Genomic DNA, 20,355 nt, shown 5'->3' on the forward strand with positions numbered 1-20,355 from the left:
TACCCCAGTTTACAGCTACACCACGCTCCAGAGTGCAGCAGTCGTGCAGCAAGCAGCATTCACCACGCTCCAGAGTGCAGCACCCCTGCAGCAAGCAGCATCGACCACACTGCACAGTCCAGCACCACACACTGCTACAGAGACCAAAACTCCTCATCCCCAACCACATCAAACGGCAATGGCGGTCCTTCAGTGTTCGGAAGAGGTATTGGCTGTGGAAAAGTACAATTATTACCATACAAATGTTGGCCCATGTCAGAGTTTTTGAAAGTCTGTGAGTCATTTCCTCGTCCATATGAGCCAATGTCAACAAATCGACACTCAGCATCTGCAATCACCATGAGAACAATCGAAAAGTATTTTTTGTAATTGAAATACTGGGATCCACTTCCAGCAGGTTTCAGAATCCTAATGTGTTTACCATCCACAGCCCCCACACAGTTAGGAAAATTTCAAATTTCATTGAATTTTGTTGCATTTTTCAGCCAGAGTTCAGTTGTGGGTTGGGGGAGGAATTCTGCACGCAGATGTCTCCAACAATCCCAGAAAGGGTGGACACTCCAATCCAGAATTGGAAATGTAGAGATCTTAAGGTCTTTCCGGTAGCCAGGAATCTGAAGAACAGAAAATGGGGGGAAAAAAATCAGTACATTGCTTCTCCAACAATAATACAAACGATGAGTTTATTTTTCAAAATTACGTACCTCTGGGTCACTAACAGACGTTCCTCAGCAGGATTTGCTCTACGTAGTTGCGTGTCCTATAGTAACCATAGAAAGAAAAAGGAGCCAAAACTTCCCAAGTATAATTACCTATATCAAATACCGTATATACTCGAGTATAAGCCGAGATTTTCAGCCCAAATTTTTGGGCTGAAAGTGCCCCTCTCAGCTTATACTCGAGTCACGGTAGCGGTGGGGTCGGCGGGTGAGGGGGAGAGGGCGCTGAGGTATACTTACCTAGTCCCAGCGATCCTGGCGCTCCCCCTGCCCTCCCACGGTCTTCTGTGCTGCAGCTTCTTCCCCTCTTCAGCGGTCACGTGGGACCGCTCATTAGAGAAATGAATAAGCGGCTCCACCTCCCATAGGGGTGGAGCCGCCTATTCATTTCTCTAATCAGCGGTGATGGTGACCGCTGATAGAGGAAGAGGCTGCGGCACAGAAGACCGTGGGACGGCAGGGGGAGCCGGACGTCGGGACCAGGTAAGTATGTAATATTCACCTGTCCGCGTTCCAGCCGCCGGGCGCCGCTCCATCTTCCCGGCGTCGCTCCATCTTCCCGGCGTCTATCTGCGCTCTGACTGTTCAGGTCAGAGGGTGCGATGACGCATATAGTGTGCGCGGCGCCCTCTGCCTGATCAGTCAGAGCGGGGAGACGCCGGGACCGGACGCTGGGAGCTGCAATCAAGAAAGGTGAGTATGGCTTTTTTTATTTTTTATTGCAGCAGCAGCGGCGGCACAGATTTATACCGAGCATCTATGGGGCAGTATGAACGGTGCAGAGCACTATATGGGGCAGATATGGAGCATTATGAACGGTGCAGAGCACTATATGGGGCAGATATGGGGCAATATGAACAGTGCAGAGCACTATATGGGGCAGATATGGGGCAATATGAACAGTGCAGAGCACTATATGGGGCAGATATGGGGCAATATGAACGGTGCAGAGCACTATATGGGTCACAGCTATGGGGCAATAAGAACGGTGCAGAGCACTATATGGGGCAGATATGGGGCAAAATGAACAGTGCAGAGCACTATATGGCAGAGCTATGGGGAAATATGAATGGTGCAGAGCACTATATGGCAGAGCTATGGGGAAATATGAACGGTGCAGAGCACTATATGGGGCAGATATGGGGCAATATGAACAGTGCAGAGCACTATATGGGGCAGATATGGGGCAATATGAACAGTGCAGAGCACTAAATGGGGCAGATATGGGGCAATATGAACAGTGCAGAGCACTATATGGGGCAGATATGGGGCAATATGAACGGTGCAGAGCACTATATGGGGCAGATATGGGGCAATATGAACAGTGCAGAGCACTATATGGCAGAGCTATGGGGAAATATGAACGGTGCAGAGCACTAAATGGCAGAGCTATGGGGAAATATGAACAGTGCAGAGCACTATATGGCAGAGCTATGGGGCAATAATGATCTATTTTTATTTTTGAAATTCACCGGTAAATGCTGCATTTCCACCCTAGGCTTATACTCGAGTCAATAAGTTTTCCCAGTTTTTTGTGGCAAAATTAGGGGGGTCGGCTTATACTCAGGTCGGCTTATACTCGAGTATATACGGTACGTAACATATACCATGAGAAACCTTCATATAAAAAATTACAAAATTTTATTAGAACAATAATGCAAAAACATATACAAGAAATTCATACAATAAGATAGATCAAGGACAGGTTAGTTATATGACGATGCATACAGGCAGTGATAGACTATCCACAATTCAGGGGTTCTCAATAAATAACCACATATTTACATGTATTTAGAAAAAGGTGGCATAAAATGAGTAACCTAAATGAAAACTATATATATATATATATAGGTGAGCTACATATAAGTATCACAAATGGTGTAGATCCAAATAGAGTGTGCACATATAATCACAGGAAAGGAGGTACTGGATAAAGTAAAGTCTCACCCATTAGGATAGTACTAGGCACTGCTCTGATACCCCAACGCGCATTTCGCTACTTCCTCAGGGGGCAGTGTGTAAAAGTGCCAAGCCACAAGTTTATATATCCTACTCCAGGCCGGATGGCCAATCACCGGCGGTAAGTATGATCATATCCGGCCGCATTCAGCGAGCGCATGGAGGCGGAGCCACACAACCCCATACCATCTCATCCGGCGTCACAAGGCATAGTGGTAAGTTCCCATGGAGATAACCAGTGTACCGCCCCGTAGAGACGCCAGACAGGATGCAAGGAGGAGGAGTCAACCGCGGACATGCGCTACTCACGGCAGGAAAGAGTCAATACGCCATTTTAAGTGAGGGCAGCAGACCAGCAAGGACGCCGTAAGTATATGCCCACATACACCATATAAAATACACTCGGTGCATGATCAGTATGGAATATCATCATTAACGCCGAATGCATTTACAGTTTCAACAAACAATAATCACAGGACATAAGACCGCCCATATATTAATGCGAGGTTGTTCGTGATGCGTGTGATGGCATGGCGATGATCAGGCTGTAAGCCAGGAGGGGCATCAATTATCTGCGATAACACCGGTCAGGAGCAGGAAGTGGCATAATATCAAAAACAGATGCACTCAATCCCATATAACGAACTCTAATAAACTGAAAAGGAAAGGACACAAAAACACACATGTTAAAAATGGATAAAATAAATGACTACAACAGGGTACAAATAGAATCACCGCTAATAAAGGCATCGGGTACCACCGAACAGACGCACAGGTTTATAAAAAGGAGGAGAAACTGATATTTTCATTTAACCCTAAGGGGGTCATTGTATCCAAAGTAACGATCCACCGGCACTCAAGCTGCGCCAGTTTACGTTTGAGATCACCACCTCTGATCCCACCGTGTATACCTTCAAACTGGCACAGCTTGAGTGCCGGTGGATCGTTACTTTGGATACTTTTTGCTCTATCAGGAGTATTCCCCATTAATATGGTCGTGTTATGGTATCAGTTCTGGTATATACTCGTAGTTGCGTGTCCTGCCTGGTGATGGATCCTCGCACACGTTGCAGCAATTCATCGAAGCTCTGTTCAGACATCCTTGTGTATTCGATAAACTTCTCCGGGTTTTCACATAGCTCGGTGTACAACGAATAGTAGGCTCCACGGCTCTCTCAGACTTCAACGATGGGGTGTTACCAGTAGCGATGACGATGTCTTCTCCATCTTGCTCTTCTTCTTTCTCCTTCACAAGCCACAGCAAAGGCAAAAGCCAATTTCAATTCCAAATCCAGATTACGATAGAATCTCTCCATGCCAAGATCCGTCTTGCAGCTGGATACTGCAGCAAAAGATGAGGATTTCATCTGTGTAGGGTCTATATATACAGACTCCCCATGAGACACGCCCGCCCATTGGGTGTGACTTTTGTGAAGGAAATTCTCCTGGAACAGCATTTGCCGCATAACAAAATTCTTTGAAAATTCGAACTCATGCATGGAAAAAACACAAACGCATGCAAAAACGCATACAAATGTATGCACATACAATGTTTTTGGCGTCATGCGTAAGCTGATGTGGATAAAAAACAGCGTAACCATGCGTTTGAATAGGTTTTGGCATGAGTTTGAGCATACAGATGATACGCAGTGCACAGAGACACTAATGTGAACTTTGCGTTAGTGTCCCTACCTGGCCGCCGATCTACCCTTAAGTAATGTGCCTGTAGGGGATCTGCTGGCCGGCGTCTCCTTCAACTTCCTAACCTGCTACCACACGTGTTCCAGGCTAAAGGTCCCGGCCTCGTCATCAGAGCGTGACTTCTGGTTTCCAGTGGGGCTCTGACTGCACCGAGAGGCAAGGCTGCCGGCTAACCATGTGGTGATGACGCTTCAGGAAAATGGCCGCGGTATGCCGCGCGTGCGCAGATGGACATCGCGGCGGCCATTTTCCTGAAGCCGAGTTCGAACTCGGCTTCAGGAAAATGGCCGCCGCGATGTCCATCTGCGCATGCGCGGCATCCCGCGGCCATTTTCCTGAAGCCCCGGGAAGCAGGAGACTCCATCTGCGCACGCACGGCCTCAGGAAGATGGCCGCGCCCACCGAGAAACCGCTGAATAGCGGCGAGCGCGCTCTTTTTCTACAGCTGCGCAGTGCATTCGGCACTTGCGCATGCGAGAAGCACTACGCCACCAACGGGAACTTAAGCAAGATGTGGGGGAGAAACAGCGCTGTGACCACGCCCATCTGACCTGACCAGCCTGATTGACAGGCGAAAAAGGACACTTTTGTAAGGTATTTCGGCAGCATAGGTAGGGAATCAGGGGACAAAAAATACCCTATTGTAAAGCACAGCTCAGGCCCTACTTAACGGTATTTTTATCTCCTACTGAAAAAACGGGGTGACAGGTTCCCTTTAACATTGTTTATATTATTTTTCATTATAAGAACATCAAACAAATGCAAAAAATGTGCAAAACAGCAGTATAACTTAACAGTGAAACATTTTTAGAAGGTCATTAGGACAAATTGGCATTAAGAAACACTAAGTGCCTCAGTTTGGACGGGCTGATCCGGTTTCTTCTCTCTGTGATTATCTGCCCTGTTTTGGAGAAAATTCTCTCTGAAGGGACTGATGTTGCTATGATGCACAGTCTTCCTTCCATCACCTTGATAAGTCGTGGGTAGAATAAAGCCCTGCTCTTCCACCAGCTCAATGGATCTAAAGTTCTTTGGATCAGCGGCTCCTCAAGATAACTTCGTACTTCCAGTATTGCATCTGCTGAGGGATTTCTTCTTGCAGTGCTTTCTGTTGTCTTTTTATCAAAGAGCCTCCAAACAGCAGATGACTGTGGCTGTGGCTCAGGCGCCTCTGCTGCCGCTTGTGCTTCATCATCTTGGCCTCCCAATGATGGCATCGGCTGGCTATCTGGAGTCTCTTGACTGCATCTTGCTGCTGCTGTTATTCTCTTAATTGCCTCTTCAGCAGCTCTGGTATCGCTAAAGGCTAGCTTTTTGAATCTTGGATCTAGTAATGTTGTTTCTGAGAATACAATATTATATTCCATGTTATAGAACTTTTTATCCATAGTTGCAATGAGGGCCGACACCAACTGTCTCCCTTGTTCTGTAGTTAGTGCTCCTTCTCTTTCTCGGTCAGCTGTCACTTTCTGCAGACCCTTGCACAAGAGCAGCATTTTGGATGCTGTTACATAGCTGAAAAAAAAGAGAAAATCTACTTAGAAAATTATGTTTTAATATGGTATATGGCATATCAGAATCAGCCCATTAGCTCCTTTGAGCACATAAACATAGCTTATAGGACTCAAACAAGCTGACAAATTCTCTTTAAAAGCTTATACTTTATGGACCTGTCTTTTTTCAACTATACAAATAATGTAGTAATGGTCTACTGTACCTCTCAGCACTGATCTCCACAGTGACCTGTTCAAAGGGCTCCAGGATAGCGCATATCTCTCTCACAACCTCCCATTCGTCTTGGCTCAGAGTGTCAACAGATGCATTGATAAGGGCCAGTGTAGAGATGATTGCGTCCTTGGTCTCTATAATCCGTTTCAGCATATAGAATGTAGAATTCCACCTTGTTGGGCATTCCTGTATGGGCCTCAGCTGAGGCATACACATCTGCTGTTGAATAGATTTTAGCTTCTCTGTAGCTGTTGTACTCTTATGAAAAAATTCGACCAACATTTTCACTTTGTCCACAGTGGGTTTCACCATCTTCAGGGCATCTTTTACTATCAAGTTAATGGTGTGTGCAAGACATGGATAGTGTGTCCACTTTAAGCTTTTAATAGCTTTGGTGATATTGGCAGCATTATCGCTCACACAGCAAACCACTTTACATTCTATATGCCATTCTTTTACAACTCTGAACAATTCAGCTGCCAAGTTATCTGAAGTGTGCCTCTCTGTAAATTCAAAACAATCCAGAAGGCATGAGACCATTTTATAATTTTCAATGAAGTGACATGTGACAGACATAAAGGAAGTGGTCGCTCTCGATGTCCAACAGTCTGTTGTCAGGCAAACTGATGAAGCCATGCTAACCTTTTCTTGCAATGAGGCACGTTCTATGTCATACAATCTTGGTATAATTGTTTGGGAGAGTGTCCTTCTGCATGGAATAACATACATAGGATTGAGAGCTTGGGTATAGCTTCTAAACCCCTTATCCTCCACAATTGAGAATGGTTGGAAATCCTTCGCAATCATTTTGGCCAATTCTTCGTCAATTGAAATTTTCTTTGCTGGGGTAAGGGCTTTATTTGGCATAAATTGGTGCATAGAGGTTTGGGTACTAGTTTTTGGTCTAACTGATGCCTGAGGGGTGGCTGTAGACGCTGCAGCAGCAGTACCAGTAGATGATGTAGTGGGTGTCACCGTCACATGGTCTGGAGCAGATACCTGCGTGCTATCTTCAATAGGCACTGTAGGGTGTGCAGTTCTGATATGCCTATGAAGGTTTGTGGTAGACCCTGCTCGAAAAGATAGTGTGTGCTTACAAAGTCTGCATTGAGCCTTACTGTTTCCAATGTCATCAAAGTGAGCCCAAATGCTGCTTCTCTTCTGCCGCTTGTCACTCATCTTTGATCATGTGTTTTGCACAGTAGTGTTATGATCAGTCACTTTTTACTGATGGAATTTGTCAGAAACCACACACCTTACAACACAAAGCTGTGCACTGCAGAGACTTCAGGATTCTCCATCTGCTTTCACTGTAATATGGCTGGGATTCTTGTAACAGCACACACCTCTGCCTGCCTGTCTCTAACTCTCTCCTCCAGACAGTCAGGTACCGTCCATCACTACAACACACTGAACACAGGGCAGGATGCCAATAAAGATGGAAGAAGACAGTGCATGAGGACAAGTGAAACTTGAGCTGTGACTGGCTGCTCTGTGGTCACATGTTCTGCCTTCATTTACATCCTGCTTCTGTATTGGCCGGGTGAATGAGATAACACTGTGCCCTGCTGCCAACTCCTCTCCTACAGCAGCTTTCCTCTCTCCCCCTCCAGCACACAGTCTCTCCTGGCTCCTCTCCTCCCCCTCCACCACCAGGCTGACGTCAGCAGCACAGGGAAGGGAGGAGAGCAGAGAGCCACTAGATAACAAGCGGCTCACTGATAGGTGCCGGCTCATATCCTTCACAGTGAAGAGCTCGTTCATGAACGTCACATCACTAGTCTCAACTTTCTGATTGGCCACGCTGGTCTAACCACCCTCTATGCGGCCGCTAGTGCATGTTCCCCCAGTAAGATGTCTCCTGCTGTCACTGAGCTCCAGTGCTTGACAAGCGCGCAGCTAGGAATAAGGCAACATGGCGGCCGTGCCTGGGGGAGCCTGACAGCGTGCAGGAGCAGAGCATGAACGTCGTAGGGAAGGTGAGCCGTGCCGAGGAGAAGAGGTACCGAGCGGCTGCATGTAGTAACGGGAGACTGCACCGAGTGCGCAATGTGCAGACGCCTGACAGGGGAGGACCCTCCTCATGTGCATGAAAGCTTGGACCACCCCTGTGTATAGTGATGAGTGAGGACCACCAATGTGTGTATATATACAGTGATGAGGGAGGACCACCCCTGTGTATAGTGATGAGGGAGGACCTCCAATGTGTGTATATATACAGTGATGAGGGAGGACCACCCCTGTGTATAGTGTATGAGGGAGGACCTCCAATGTGTGTATATATACAGTGATGAGTGAGGACCACCTCTGTGTACAGTGATGAGGGAGGACCCCCTCTGTGTACAGTGATGAGGGAGGACCACCTGTTTGTGTGTGTATATACAGTGATGAGGGAGGACCACCTCTGTGTACAGTGATGAGTGAGGACCACCAATGTGTGTATATATACAGTGATGAGGGAGGACCACCCCTGTGTATAGTGTATGAGGGAGGACCTCCAATGTGTGTATATATACAGTGATGAGTGAGGACCACCAATGTGTGTGTGTATATATACAGAGATGAGGGAGTACCCCCTCTGTGTACAGTGATGAGGGAGGACCACCAATGTGTGTGTGTGTATGTATATATATATATATACGTATATATACATATATATATATATATATATATATATATATATATATATATATATATATATATATATATACATATATATATATATACATATGTATATATATATGTATATACATATATATATATATATATATATATATATATATATATACACAGTGATGAGGGAGGACCACCTGTGTGTGTATATATACAGAGATGAGGGAGGACCCCCTCTGTGTACAGTGATGAGGGAGGACCACCTGTTTGTGTGTATATATACAGAGATGAGGGAGGACCCCCTCTGTGTACAGTGATGAAGGAGGACCACCTGTTTGTGTGTATATATACAGAGATGAGGGAGGACCACCTGTGTGTGTATATATACAGAGATGAGGGAGGACCCCCTCTGTGTACAGTGATGAGGGAGGACCCCCTCTGTGTACAGTGATGAGGGAGGACCCCCTCTGTGTACAGTGATGAGGGAGGACCCCCTCTGTGTGTATATTTATACAGTGATGAGGGAGGACCACCTCTGTGTACAGTGATGAGTGAGGACTACCAATGTGTACAGTGATGAGGGAGGACCCCCTCTGTGTGTATACAGTGATGAGGGAGGACCCCCTCTGTGTGTATACAGTGATGAGGGAGGACCCCCTCTGTGTGTATAGTGATGAGTGAGGACCACCAATGTGTGTATATATACAGTGATGAGGGAGGACCACCTGTGTGTACAGTGATGCGGGAGGACCACCTGTGTGTGTGTATATATACAGAGATGAGTGAGGACCCCCTCTGTGTACAGTGATGAGTGAGGACCCCCTCTGTGTACAGTGATGAGGGAGGACCACCAATGTATGTATATATATACAGTGATGAGGGAGGACCACCTCCGTGTACAGTGATGAGTGAGGACTACCAATGTGTACAGTGATGAGGGAGGACCACCTGTGTGTGTATAGTGATGAGTGAGGACCACCAATGTGTGTATATATACAGTGATGAGGGAGGACCACCTCTGTGTATAGTGATGACCACCAATGTGTATATATACAGTGATGAGGGAGGACCACCTCTGTGTGTATACAGTGATGAGGGAGGACCTCCTCTGTGTGTATACGGTGATGAGGGAGGACCACCTCTGTGTGTATACAGTGATGAGGGAGGACCTCCTCTGTGTGTATACATTGATGAGGGAGGACCCCCTCTGTGTGTATACAGTGATGAGGGAGGACCACTTCTGTGTATAGTGATGAGTGATGACCACCAATATGTGTATATATACAGTGATGAGGGAGGACCACCTCTGTGTACAGTGATGAGTGAGGACCCCCTCTGTGTGTTTAGAGTGATGAGGGAGGACCCCCTCTGTGTGTGTGTAGAGTGATGAGGGAGGACCACCTCTGTGTGTATACAGTGATGAGGGAGGACCACCTCTGTGAGTATACAGTGATGAGGGAGGACCCCCTCTGTGTGTATACAGTGATGAGGGAGGACCCCCTCTGTGTGTATACAGGGATGAGGGAGGACCCCCTCTGTGTGTATACAGTGATGAGGGAGGACCACTTCTGTGTGTATACAGTGATGAGGGAGGACCACTTCTGTGTGTAAACAGTGATGAGGGAGGACCCCCTCTGTGTGTATACAGTGATGAGGGAGGACCCCCTCTGTGTGTATACAGTGATGAGGGAGGACCCCCTCTGTGTGTATACAGTGATGAGGTAGGACCCCCTCTGTGTGTATACAGTGATGAGGGAGGACCCCCTCTGTGTGTATACAGTGATGAGGGAGGACCCCCTCTGTGTGTATACAGTGATGAGGGAGGACCACTTCTGTGTGTATACAGTGATGAGGGAGGACCCCCTCTGTGTGTATAGTGATGAGTGATGACCACCAATGTGTGTATATATTCAGTGATGAGTGAGGACCCCCTCTGTGTGTATAGTGATGAGGGAGGACCCCCTCTGTGTGTATATAGTGATGAGGGAGGACCCCCTCTGTGTGTATACAGTGATGAGGGAGGACCCCCTCTGTGTGTATACAGTGATGAGGGAGGACCCCCTCTGTGTGTATACAGTGATGAGGGAGGACCCCCTCTGTGTGTATAGAGTGATGAGGGAGGACCCCCTCTGTGTGTATAGAGTGATGAGGGAGGACCCCCTCTGTGTGTATAGAGTGATGAGGGAGGACCCCCTCTGTGTGTATAGAGTGATGAGGGAGGACACCCTCTGTGTGTATAGAGTGATGAGGGAGGACACCCTCTGTGTGTAGAGTGATGAGGGAGGACCCCCTCTGTGTGTATAGAGTGATGAGGGAGGACCCCCTCTGTGTGTATAGAGTGATGAGGGAGGACCCCCTCTGTGTGTATACAGTGATGAGGGAGGACCCCCTCTGTCTGTATAGTGATGAGTGAGGACCACTTCTGTGTGTATACAGTGATGAGGGAGGACCCCCTCTGTGTGTATACAGTGATGAGGGAGGACCTCCTCTGTGTGTATACAGTGATGAGGGAGGACCACTTCTGTGCATAGTGATGAGTGATGACCACTTCTGTGTATAGTGATGAGTGATGACCACCAATGTGTGTATATATACAGTGATGAGTGAGGACCCCCTCTGTGTGTATAGTGATGAGGGAGGACCCCCTCTGTGTGTATACAGTGATGAGGGAGGACCCCCTTTGTGTGTATACAGTGATGAGGGAGGACCACTTCTGTGTATAGTGATGAGTGATGACCACTTCTGTGTATAGTGATGACCACCAATGTGTGTATATATACAGTGATGAGGGAGGACCACCTCTGTGTACAGTGATGAGTGAGGACCCCCTCTGTGTGTATAGTGATGAGGGAGGACCCCCTCTGTGTGTATATAGTGATGAGGGAGGACCCCCTCTGTGTGTATACAGTGATGAGGGAGGACCCCCTCTGTGTGTATACAGTGATGAGGGAGGACCCCCTCTGTGTGTATACAGTGATGAGGGAGAACCCCCTCTGTGTGTATACAGTGATGAGGGAGGACCACTTCTGTGTGTATACAGTGATGAGGGAGGACCACTTCTGTGTGTATACAGTGATGAGTGAGGACAACTTCTGTGTGTATACAGTGATGAGGGAGGACCCCCTCTGTGTGTATACAGTGATGAGGGAGGACCTCCTCTGTGTGTATACAGTGATGAGGGAGGACCACTTCTGTGCATAGTGATGAGTGATGACCACTTCTGGTATAGTGATGAGTGATGACCACCAATGTGTGTATATATACAGTGATGAGTGAGGACCCCCTCTGTGTGTATAGTGATGAGGGAGGACCCCCTCTGTGTGTATACAGTGATGAGGGAGGACCCCCTTTGTGTGTATACAGTGATGAGGGAGGACCACTTCTGTGTATAGTGATGAGTGATGACCACTTCTGTGTATAGTGATGAGTGATGACCACCAATGTGTGTATATATACAGTGATGAGGGAGGACCACCTCTGTGTACAGTGATGAGTGAGGACCCCCTCTGTGTGTATAGTGATGAGGGAGGACCCCCTCTGTGTGTATATAGTGATGAGGGAGGACCCCCTCTGTGTGTATACAGTGATGAGGGAGGACCCCCTCTGTGTGTATACAGTGATGAGGGAGGACCCCCTCTGTGTGTATACAGTGATGAGGGAGAAACCCCTCTGTGTGTATACAGTGATGAGGGAGGACCACTTCTGTGTGTATACAGTGATGAGGGAGGACCACTTCTGTGTGTATACAGTGATGAGGGAGGACCACTTCTGTGTGTATACAGTGATGAGGGAGGACCCCCTCTGTGTGTATACAGTGATGAGGGAGGACCACTTCTGTGTGTATACAGTGATGAGGGAGGACCCCCTCTGTGTGTATACAGTGATGAGGGAGGACCCCCTCTGTGTGTATACAGTGATGAGGGAGGACCACTTCTGTGTGTATACAGTGATGAGGGAGGACCACCTCTGAATAAATATGGAATATATAGATACTATATAGAGGGTGGTCTAAAAGTAGGTGGACAGTATGTGTAATAGGGTTATGAAGGAGGAGATTTATCCAACATGGTGTAAAGTGAAACTGACTCAGTTGCTCTTAGCAACCAATCAGATTCCACCTTTCATTTTCCAAAGAGTCTGTGAAGAATGAAAAGAGGAATCTGATTGGTTGCTAAGGGCAACTGAGTTAGTTTCACTTTACCCCATGTTTGATAAATCTCCCCCTTCATAACCCTCTTACACATACTGTCCACCTACTTTTGGACCACCCTGTATTGTCTAAAATGCCAAAGAAACCTATTATACCTCTCCACATGTTTGGAGCAATAAGTTATGGTTATTCATTTTATTTCTTCCTTTTCTTCATTCTGTTCAGTATGTCTCCCAGTATATCATGAAGTCTCCAACATACTACAGTAATTAATATGGAGACCACGGCCACACACTGACTTCTCTTCTACCATAGCTGATTACTTTTTTACTTCAGGTTCCGTCTTCAAAATATTACAACCTTACAGTGCACAAACAGCTCTTAACCCTTTAGTGGCCGATTAATTATGACCTTAATGACCAAGCCAGTTTTTACAATCCTGACCAGTGTCACTTTATGAGATTATAGCTCTGGAACGCTTCAATGGATCCCGCTGATTCTGAGACTGTTTTTTGTGACATATTGTACTTCATGTTAGTGGTAACAATTCTTCGATGAGATATGCATGCGTTTATGAAAAAAACAGAAGTTTGGCCAAAATGTTAAATTTTTACAATTTTCGGTGTCACAAAATGGTGAATAACTAACATTTCCCACATTGTCGACATCAGCACAATTTTGGAAACATAACTTTTTTTTATTATGAAGTTAAAGGGTTAAAAGTTGACCAGTTATTTCTCATTTTTCAAAATCAAAACCATTTTTTTAGGGACCACCTCACATTTGAAGTGACCTTGAGGGGTCTAGATGACAGGAAATACCCAAAAGTGACACCATTCTAAAAACGGCACCCCTCAAAGGTGCGCAAAAACACATTCAAGAAGTTTATTAACCCTTCATGTAGTACATGAGAACTAAAGCAATGTGGAAGGAAAAGATTAACATTTTTCACAAATAATGTACTTCAGACCTAAACATTTTATTTTCACAAGGGTATCAGGAGAAAATGGACCACAAAATTTGTTATGCAAATTCTTTTGAGTACATGGATACCTCACATGTGGGGGAAATCCACTGTTTGGGCAGAAGGGAGGGAGCACCGTTTGACTTTTTGAAAATTTGCTTGAATTGATGGCTGGCACCATGTCACACTTGGAGACCCCCTGATGTGCCAAAACAGTGGAAACCCCCCTAATTCTAACTCCAACCCTCACCACAACCCTAACCCCAACTGCAAAGAACGGAAAAAATAAAACAAATATTTTGTTATTTTTTTCGTAGCTAAGGGGGTGACAACGGGGAGGTTGATTTACTATTTCTTTTTATTTTGATCACTGTGATAGACCCTATCACAGTGATCAAAATTAACCAATAGGAAAAACCTCCTATTGTTGTCGAGTACCGGCCGATCTCTATGGGCGCACTGCGCATTCACCCACCATTTTCTTCCGGCAAGAGGGCATAGAGGGCCAGAGGACAGAGTATCCAGGGATGGCGGAGGGCTTGGGGGACCCCATTTATCTCTCTTCTGGCATGCTAGATCATATCAGAGGAGAGAGAAATGAATGGAAAACTGGACTTTTTTTTATCATCACAGTCATTCAGTGAATAACGCCGATCACGTGACAGGGAACAGTAAACACACGAATCAAGTTCTCCAAGCTGTCAGCTATCCCTTGTAACCGAGACCCCAGAGACTTTCCAACGCTGGGGGACTCTATAGACTTATTTCTCAGCGCTGTTAAAAAGCGGCACTGCGGAATAACTGCCACCGTTAAAAGGCGTATCGGTGGTCGTTAAGGGGTTAAAAATAAACATGGACTGTAAAATCCTATTGCTGCCATGTCAGTGTCCGTAGAAAGCTCATTTTGCCATGCCGACCAAATGTCTGCCATTTTGCCCCTTAGAGACCTTATTGACATCTCACAATTGAGATATTGGCATTCCAAATGTGAAAACCTTAGTCCAGGGGTTCCCCAATCCAGCCACCATGCTACTAGCATAGACAACATTATGGGCATGATGTATCAATGCTTTCACTCCAGAATTCTGGCATAAAAGCTTTGAAATGTTGCAAAATGTAAGCGCAACTTGGAGTTCTGCCAAAATGTTGCGACCTCTTTTCCTGCCGGTTTGTCCCAACCCCAATAAGATTGGCAGAGCTGGGGTGAATTTATGACAAGCAGTGGTGTTTGATCTGCCACAAATTTTACTACAGCTGAAAATGGATAGAGGTTTACACAGCTCGTCCGACACTCCCGACTCATGAACAGTTGGGTATATCTTTGCGCCACCCACAAACCTTAGTCAAGTCCCTTCTGGAGTAAAGGCCCCTTCACATTTAGCGACGCTGCAGCGATACCGACAACGATCCGAATCGCTGCAGCGTCGCTGTTTGGTCGCTGGAGAGCTGTCACACAGACCGCTCTCCAGCGACCAACGATGCCGGTAACCAGGGTAAACATCGGGTAACTAAGCGCAGGGCCGCGCTTAGTAACCCGATGTTTACCCTGGTTACCATGCTAAAAGTAAAAAACAAACAAACAGTACATACTTACCTACAGCTGTCTGTCCTCCAGCGCTGCGCTCTGCTTCTCTGCTCTCCTCCTGTACTGTCTGTGAGCCGGAAAGCAGAGCGGTGACGTCACCGCTCTGCTTTCCGGCTCACAGCCAGTACAGGAGGAGTGCAGAGCGCAGCGCTGGAGGACAGACAGCTGTAGGTAAGTATGTACTGTTTGTTTTTTTTTACTTTTAGCATGGTAACCAGGGTAAACATCGGGTTACTAAGCGCGGCCCTGCGCTTAGTTACCCGATGTTTACCCTGGTTACCAGTGAAGACATCGCTGGATCGGTGTCACACACGCCGATCCAGCGATGTCTCCAGGGAGTCCAGCGACGAAATAAAGTTCTGGACTTTATTCAGCGACCAACGATCTCCCAGCAGGGGCCTGATCGTTGGTCGCTGTCACACATAACGATTTCATTAACGATATCGTTGATACGTCACAAATAGCAACGATATCGTTAACAATATCGTTATGTGTGAAGGTACCTTAAGACTTGTGGCGTAGTGAATTCTGACGCAACATCATGAATTTAGTGAAGACTGTGGCAACGCCTCCGTCCCACCTCAGCTGCTCCCATTTTGGTGGAACTGTGAAAAACTGGAGTGAAGACTCCGAACTGTCGAAATAATAAGCACAATTCCAAGTTGTGCTTACGTTTTGTGACTTTTTAAATCTTTTATGCCAGACTTTGTTGTGAAAGCTTTGATGCAACGGGTCCATTGAACCAAAAATTTAGCTTGACCCAATTTTTTTTTTTTAGTGGACGGACATATGCTCACCCCTTTTTATATACACCTTACACCCCAAAAAAATGGTCCTCAGTCTAATGAATTTGAAACCCAAAATGAAATGTGCTTTATTTAGACGTGGTCTACACTGAATCAGTGAACTCTTTGGAGATTTATCACTCACGTCCTTTTTACCCATTGGGAAAGAGTTTATCTGGTAACAATAAATGGTTTCCAACGTAATTAAGGAAACTACCGTAATATAATTAAATGTGGAAAACTTTTTTGGATCTCTGTATTTCACTTCTTGTCTTGTAGTTCCTGATGGTCAGAGTGTCTACTCTAAGGCGTGGAGTTCCGGCACAGATTTTGGTGGCAGGGAGCTTCCTCCTGCTCACTTTGTCAGTGACATATATGCAGGGCTAGACATCTGGCTTTGTTCACTAACCAAGCTAGTGTTTATCTTTGTTGTGGCTTATTCAGAATAAGGGGGCTGACTTTGCTAATGAACAAAGCTAGACAGCCAGCCCCTTCTTATATGCCATCAATAGTGAAGAGCGAACGTGCTCAGATAAGGTGTTATCCAAGCATGCTCGGGTGCTCATTTGAAAAATCTGTTCGAGTCCCTGCACCTGCATGTCTCGTGGCTGTTTGACAGCCGCAATGCATGCAGGGATTGCCTTTTTGTTAGGAGACTCGCAGGCTCGGGAACTCGAACATATTTTTCGAGCACGCCGAAGTCACTCGGTTAGCACACAATCGTGCTCGGATAACGTGTTATCTGAGCACATTCGCTCATCACTACTCCTAAACATATGGAGGATGAGAGCCTACGCTGGAACTGTCATCTGCAAGCAGATGTGTTTTTTTTTTTTTGCATTGGACATTCTGCACTAATTGGTTCTTTTAGTGTAGTTGTATAGAGAAGAAGATAAGGCAACAATATTCTACTATATATTATTACTTTTATCATTATTTGTTTGATTATGCGTCATCTTGTTTCATAACTTTTTTTCCAGGATTCTCCTAGAAAAACTTCACCTTCTATTGCATTTAGGAAGAATTTGCTGTTTAAAATGAGATCCGTCACCCTCAAGGACTCCACCAGCTCCTTACCAAGGTACACATGGATACCATGTATACGTGACCACACTGCAGCATTTCCTAGCTTACATTTAAAGGGGTCATCCACTTTAGTTTAGGACATGATTTTGTAGCCCTTAGTAATGTATTAGCGTTACAGTGTCTCCACCTACGCTTAATACCGTCTTCCTCATCGAATGCACAGAACTACTGTCCTCAAAATGGTTGCTGATCAAGGGGCATGTGACCAGATTTGTCAGACTCTACCAAATGAAAAATTGCTTTTTCCATATGCAGTGTTTTTCAATTGAAGGAGGCATATAGACAGGTCTGCTCACTTAGTTTTCCAACACTCACCTTTTTGAGAACAGGAGAGCTGTGCAGTCCATAAAGGCTGCATTATAATGGAGGAAATTAGATCTAAACTTGTAATACTTAGAGGACTGGTCAAGAGTTTGGACATACCTGTTCTTTCAGTGGTTTTCCTTATCCTTTTACTCTGATGCCACCTTTGAACACACTTTGCACTCGCTCAAGCAGCTTCATCGAGGCAGCCACCTGCAATGGCTTTCCAACCGCCCCAAAGTGTAATGCTGAGTCACTTCTCACAGACAAGCCAAAAGTCAAGGTAGTCAAGTAGTCAAAATCCATGGGGGTACATCATAAACAGAGGGAAGAGACAACGGGGTGGCTGGGTAACAAACCGAGGTCAGAATACCAGGAGGAAAGCAGTTCACCGCAAAGGGTCTAGGCAAAGCAGATGGTCAGAACGAGGTCCAAGTTCAGGAAGCAAAAAGATCCACAAGCAGATGCCAAACCACACAGAGCTGAATGTACGTCTGGCAGAGATCTGGGGCTGACAGCCCAGCTATGCAGCTGGGCAATCACATGGGACAGGGAACACCAGAAATCTGCTCAGAACCTCGCAGTCTCAGACTGGATGGCTGAGCTGTCAATCAAAATACAGACAGGTCAGTAATTAAAAAAAAAAAAGTGACAATGACAAAGCCACTGCAAAAGACGTCTGAAGAGAATCTTCAGGTCAAACACCACTGATGGGTGTCCTGAAGTGTCTTCTGCTTCAAAAAATGTGTGGGTACACTGGTATCTTTAAAAACGCATCATGCTCATACCTTTAAGGAGTTTCCAGAGGTGCTGAACACTTGTTGGCTGCATCAAATTTCAGTTGAGGTCGGGTGCTTCTGTAGGCCATGTCATCTGACAAGTAATACTGTATAAACTGGACGCTGTGGTGACCGCACAACTTGGCTATCAAGGCATCAATGTGACATACAGCATAAAAACAATCCAATTCTGCCTCTCTATAATAACTGGATCAACCGCACCAAAGTACTGTATAAAGACTAAGAGATATGAGTAGATACGACTATTAATATCACAGATTTTTTAGAAAACACAATGGCCATTGTCCTACATACAATTTTTTTTCAAGCCTTTGGCCCAATATTGTGGGCAATAGTAAAATATAGTAGATATCTGTAGATAAACACAATGAGGGTGAGAAAATCCCAAACCTTATAACATTGGAAGAAGGAAAATAAATGGAGTGATCTCACCCATTAGACGATATGTCAAGTCCAGGGAGTATTTAAATCCTGATGGATCCACTCAGGACAGCCGGGATAGAGGTTTAGCCCTATTGAACCCTACTTGGGCTACAATAAACAAAGTCCCCAAGCTTGTATGTGGAATATATCATCATCAGTGTCACCAGAAAAGCACCATCACATTTCTCCCTCCACGTTTGATGGTGTTCATGTCATCTGTAGAAACCACCAGATCGCCTTTTCTGCATCTCACAAACACATGGTGGATGGTACAAAAAATCTAAAATTTTGTCTAATCTGAACACAGAACAGATTTCCAGTGATCTAATGTTCAGTCCTTATGTTGCTTGGCCCAAACAAGTCTCGCTTTTTTGTTCTACTCCAGTAGTGACTTTTTTGCAGCAATTCAATCATAAAGGACTGCTTCTCATAGTGTCCCCTGGAAAGTTTGTGTTTGGGTGTGTCTACTACTTGATATCTGTGCAGCAATTATGAGGGCTGTTTTCTGAGGTGATGTCCATTTGTGTTTTATGAGGCCGATAACTGATAAACACATTAGCAGTCCAGAAGATCCATAAAATCAAAACTTTTTATTATAGGTTTGTCCACTGTGCAAAATAACTCATGTAATTTAAAATGAGTCGCATAGTGGCATTTTTGCCTAACCAATCTATGGCTCTGTATCAATTTTTAATGGCATGATCTACAACAAAGCTTTGAATTTATGGATGGACTTTTACCCATGTGTTCTTGAATTTGCCTCATAGCCAGTAAGGAGCTTAAAGATTATAAAGCAAGCTGATGCAAGCTTGCTGTGCACTTTTGTGAAGTTTGATAACCCTGATGAACTTATCCTCTGCTGTAAAGGTAATTCTTGGTGTTTTTTTTCATGGGGTGATCCTCATGAGAGCCAGTTTCGTCATAACAATTGATAGTTTTCATGACAGCACGATACTTTAATGGTTGTAGTAATTTTCAAGATTGATTGACCTTCATGTCTTAAAGTGAATATGAACTGTGGTTCTTTTTATTTATTGAGTGATTCTTGCCATATTCTGGCTTAGAACAGTTGTGGAAAAGGGCTAAGCACTGGATGGAGCTGTGTACCAACACTGACTTTGCAAAACACACTTGATGGTCAAAAACACTCTCTGAAGGTTTGCAATGACTCCACAAATTAACTCTTCATGAGGCATACTTTTTCATTGAAAGCCATTTCAGTTGACTATCTGATAAATCTGAAGGGGGGGGGGGGGGGGGGGTTAAACATGTTATCAGATTAAAATGGGGTTAATTAAAGGAATCTGATTTAACACATGTTTCTTTAATCCTTGCTTCCACATATGTTTTTTTTTTTAGGTTTTGCTTCCTTAAGTCTGAATCTACAATGTGCACATTTTACATGATAGTAGAGGATATATGTGAAGAATTTATATTACAGACAAATTGGTACAATGTTGTGCTGTTAAGCTATTAGCAGCAACAAAAGAATAAATTGGATCCTTAAAGAGAGTCCTTAGGTCTGATGCAGTGACCTTC

General features: G+C 45.2%; 1 protein-coding gene across 1 annotated transcript in view; it reads left to right on the forward strand.

Moving 5' to 3' along the window:
• Window positions 1-7,704: 7,704 nt before the first annotated feature.
• EZH1 (enhancer of zeste 1 polycomb repressive complex 2 subunit) overlaps window positions 7,705-20,355 on the forward strand; it is a 97,678-nt gene continuing 85,027 nt past the window's right edge. The window contains exons 1-2 of the mRNA XM_069751910.1: window positions 7,705-8,086; window positions 17,185-17,285. Coding sequence (XP_069608011.1) covers window positions 8,069-8,086; window positions 17,185-17,285 — 119 coding nt within the window. The 5' untranslated portion in view covers window positions 7,705-8,068. The remainder of the gene's footprint in view (window positions 8,087-17,184; window positions 17,286-20,355) is intronic.

This window comes from Ranitomeya imitator, chromosome 2 (genome assembly GCF_032444005.1).
Source record: "Ranitomeya imitator isolate aRanImi1 chromosome 2, aRanImi1.pri, whole genome shotgun sequence".
Classification (NCBI taxonomy): domain Eukaryota; kingdom Metazoa; phylum Chordata; class Amphibia; order Anura; family Dendrobatidae; genus Ranitomeya; species Ranitomeya imitator.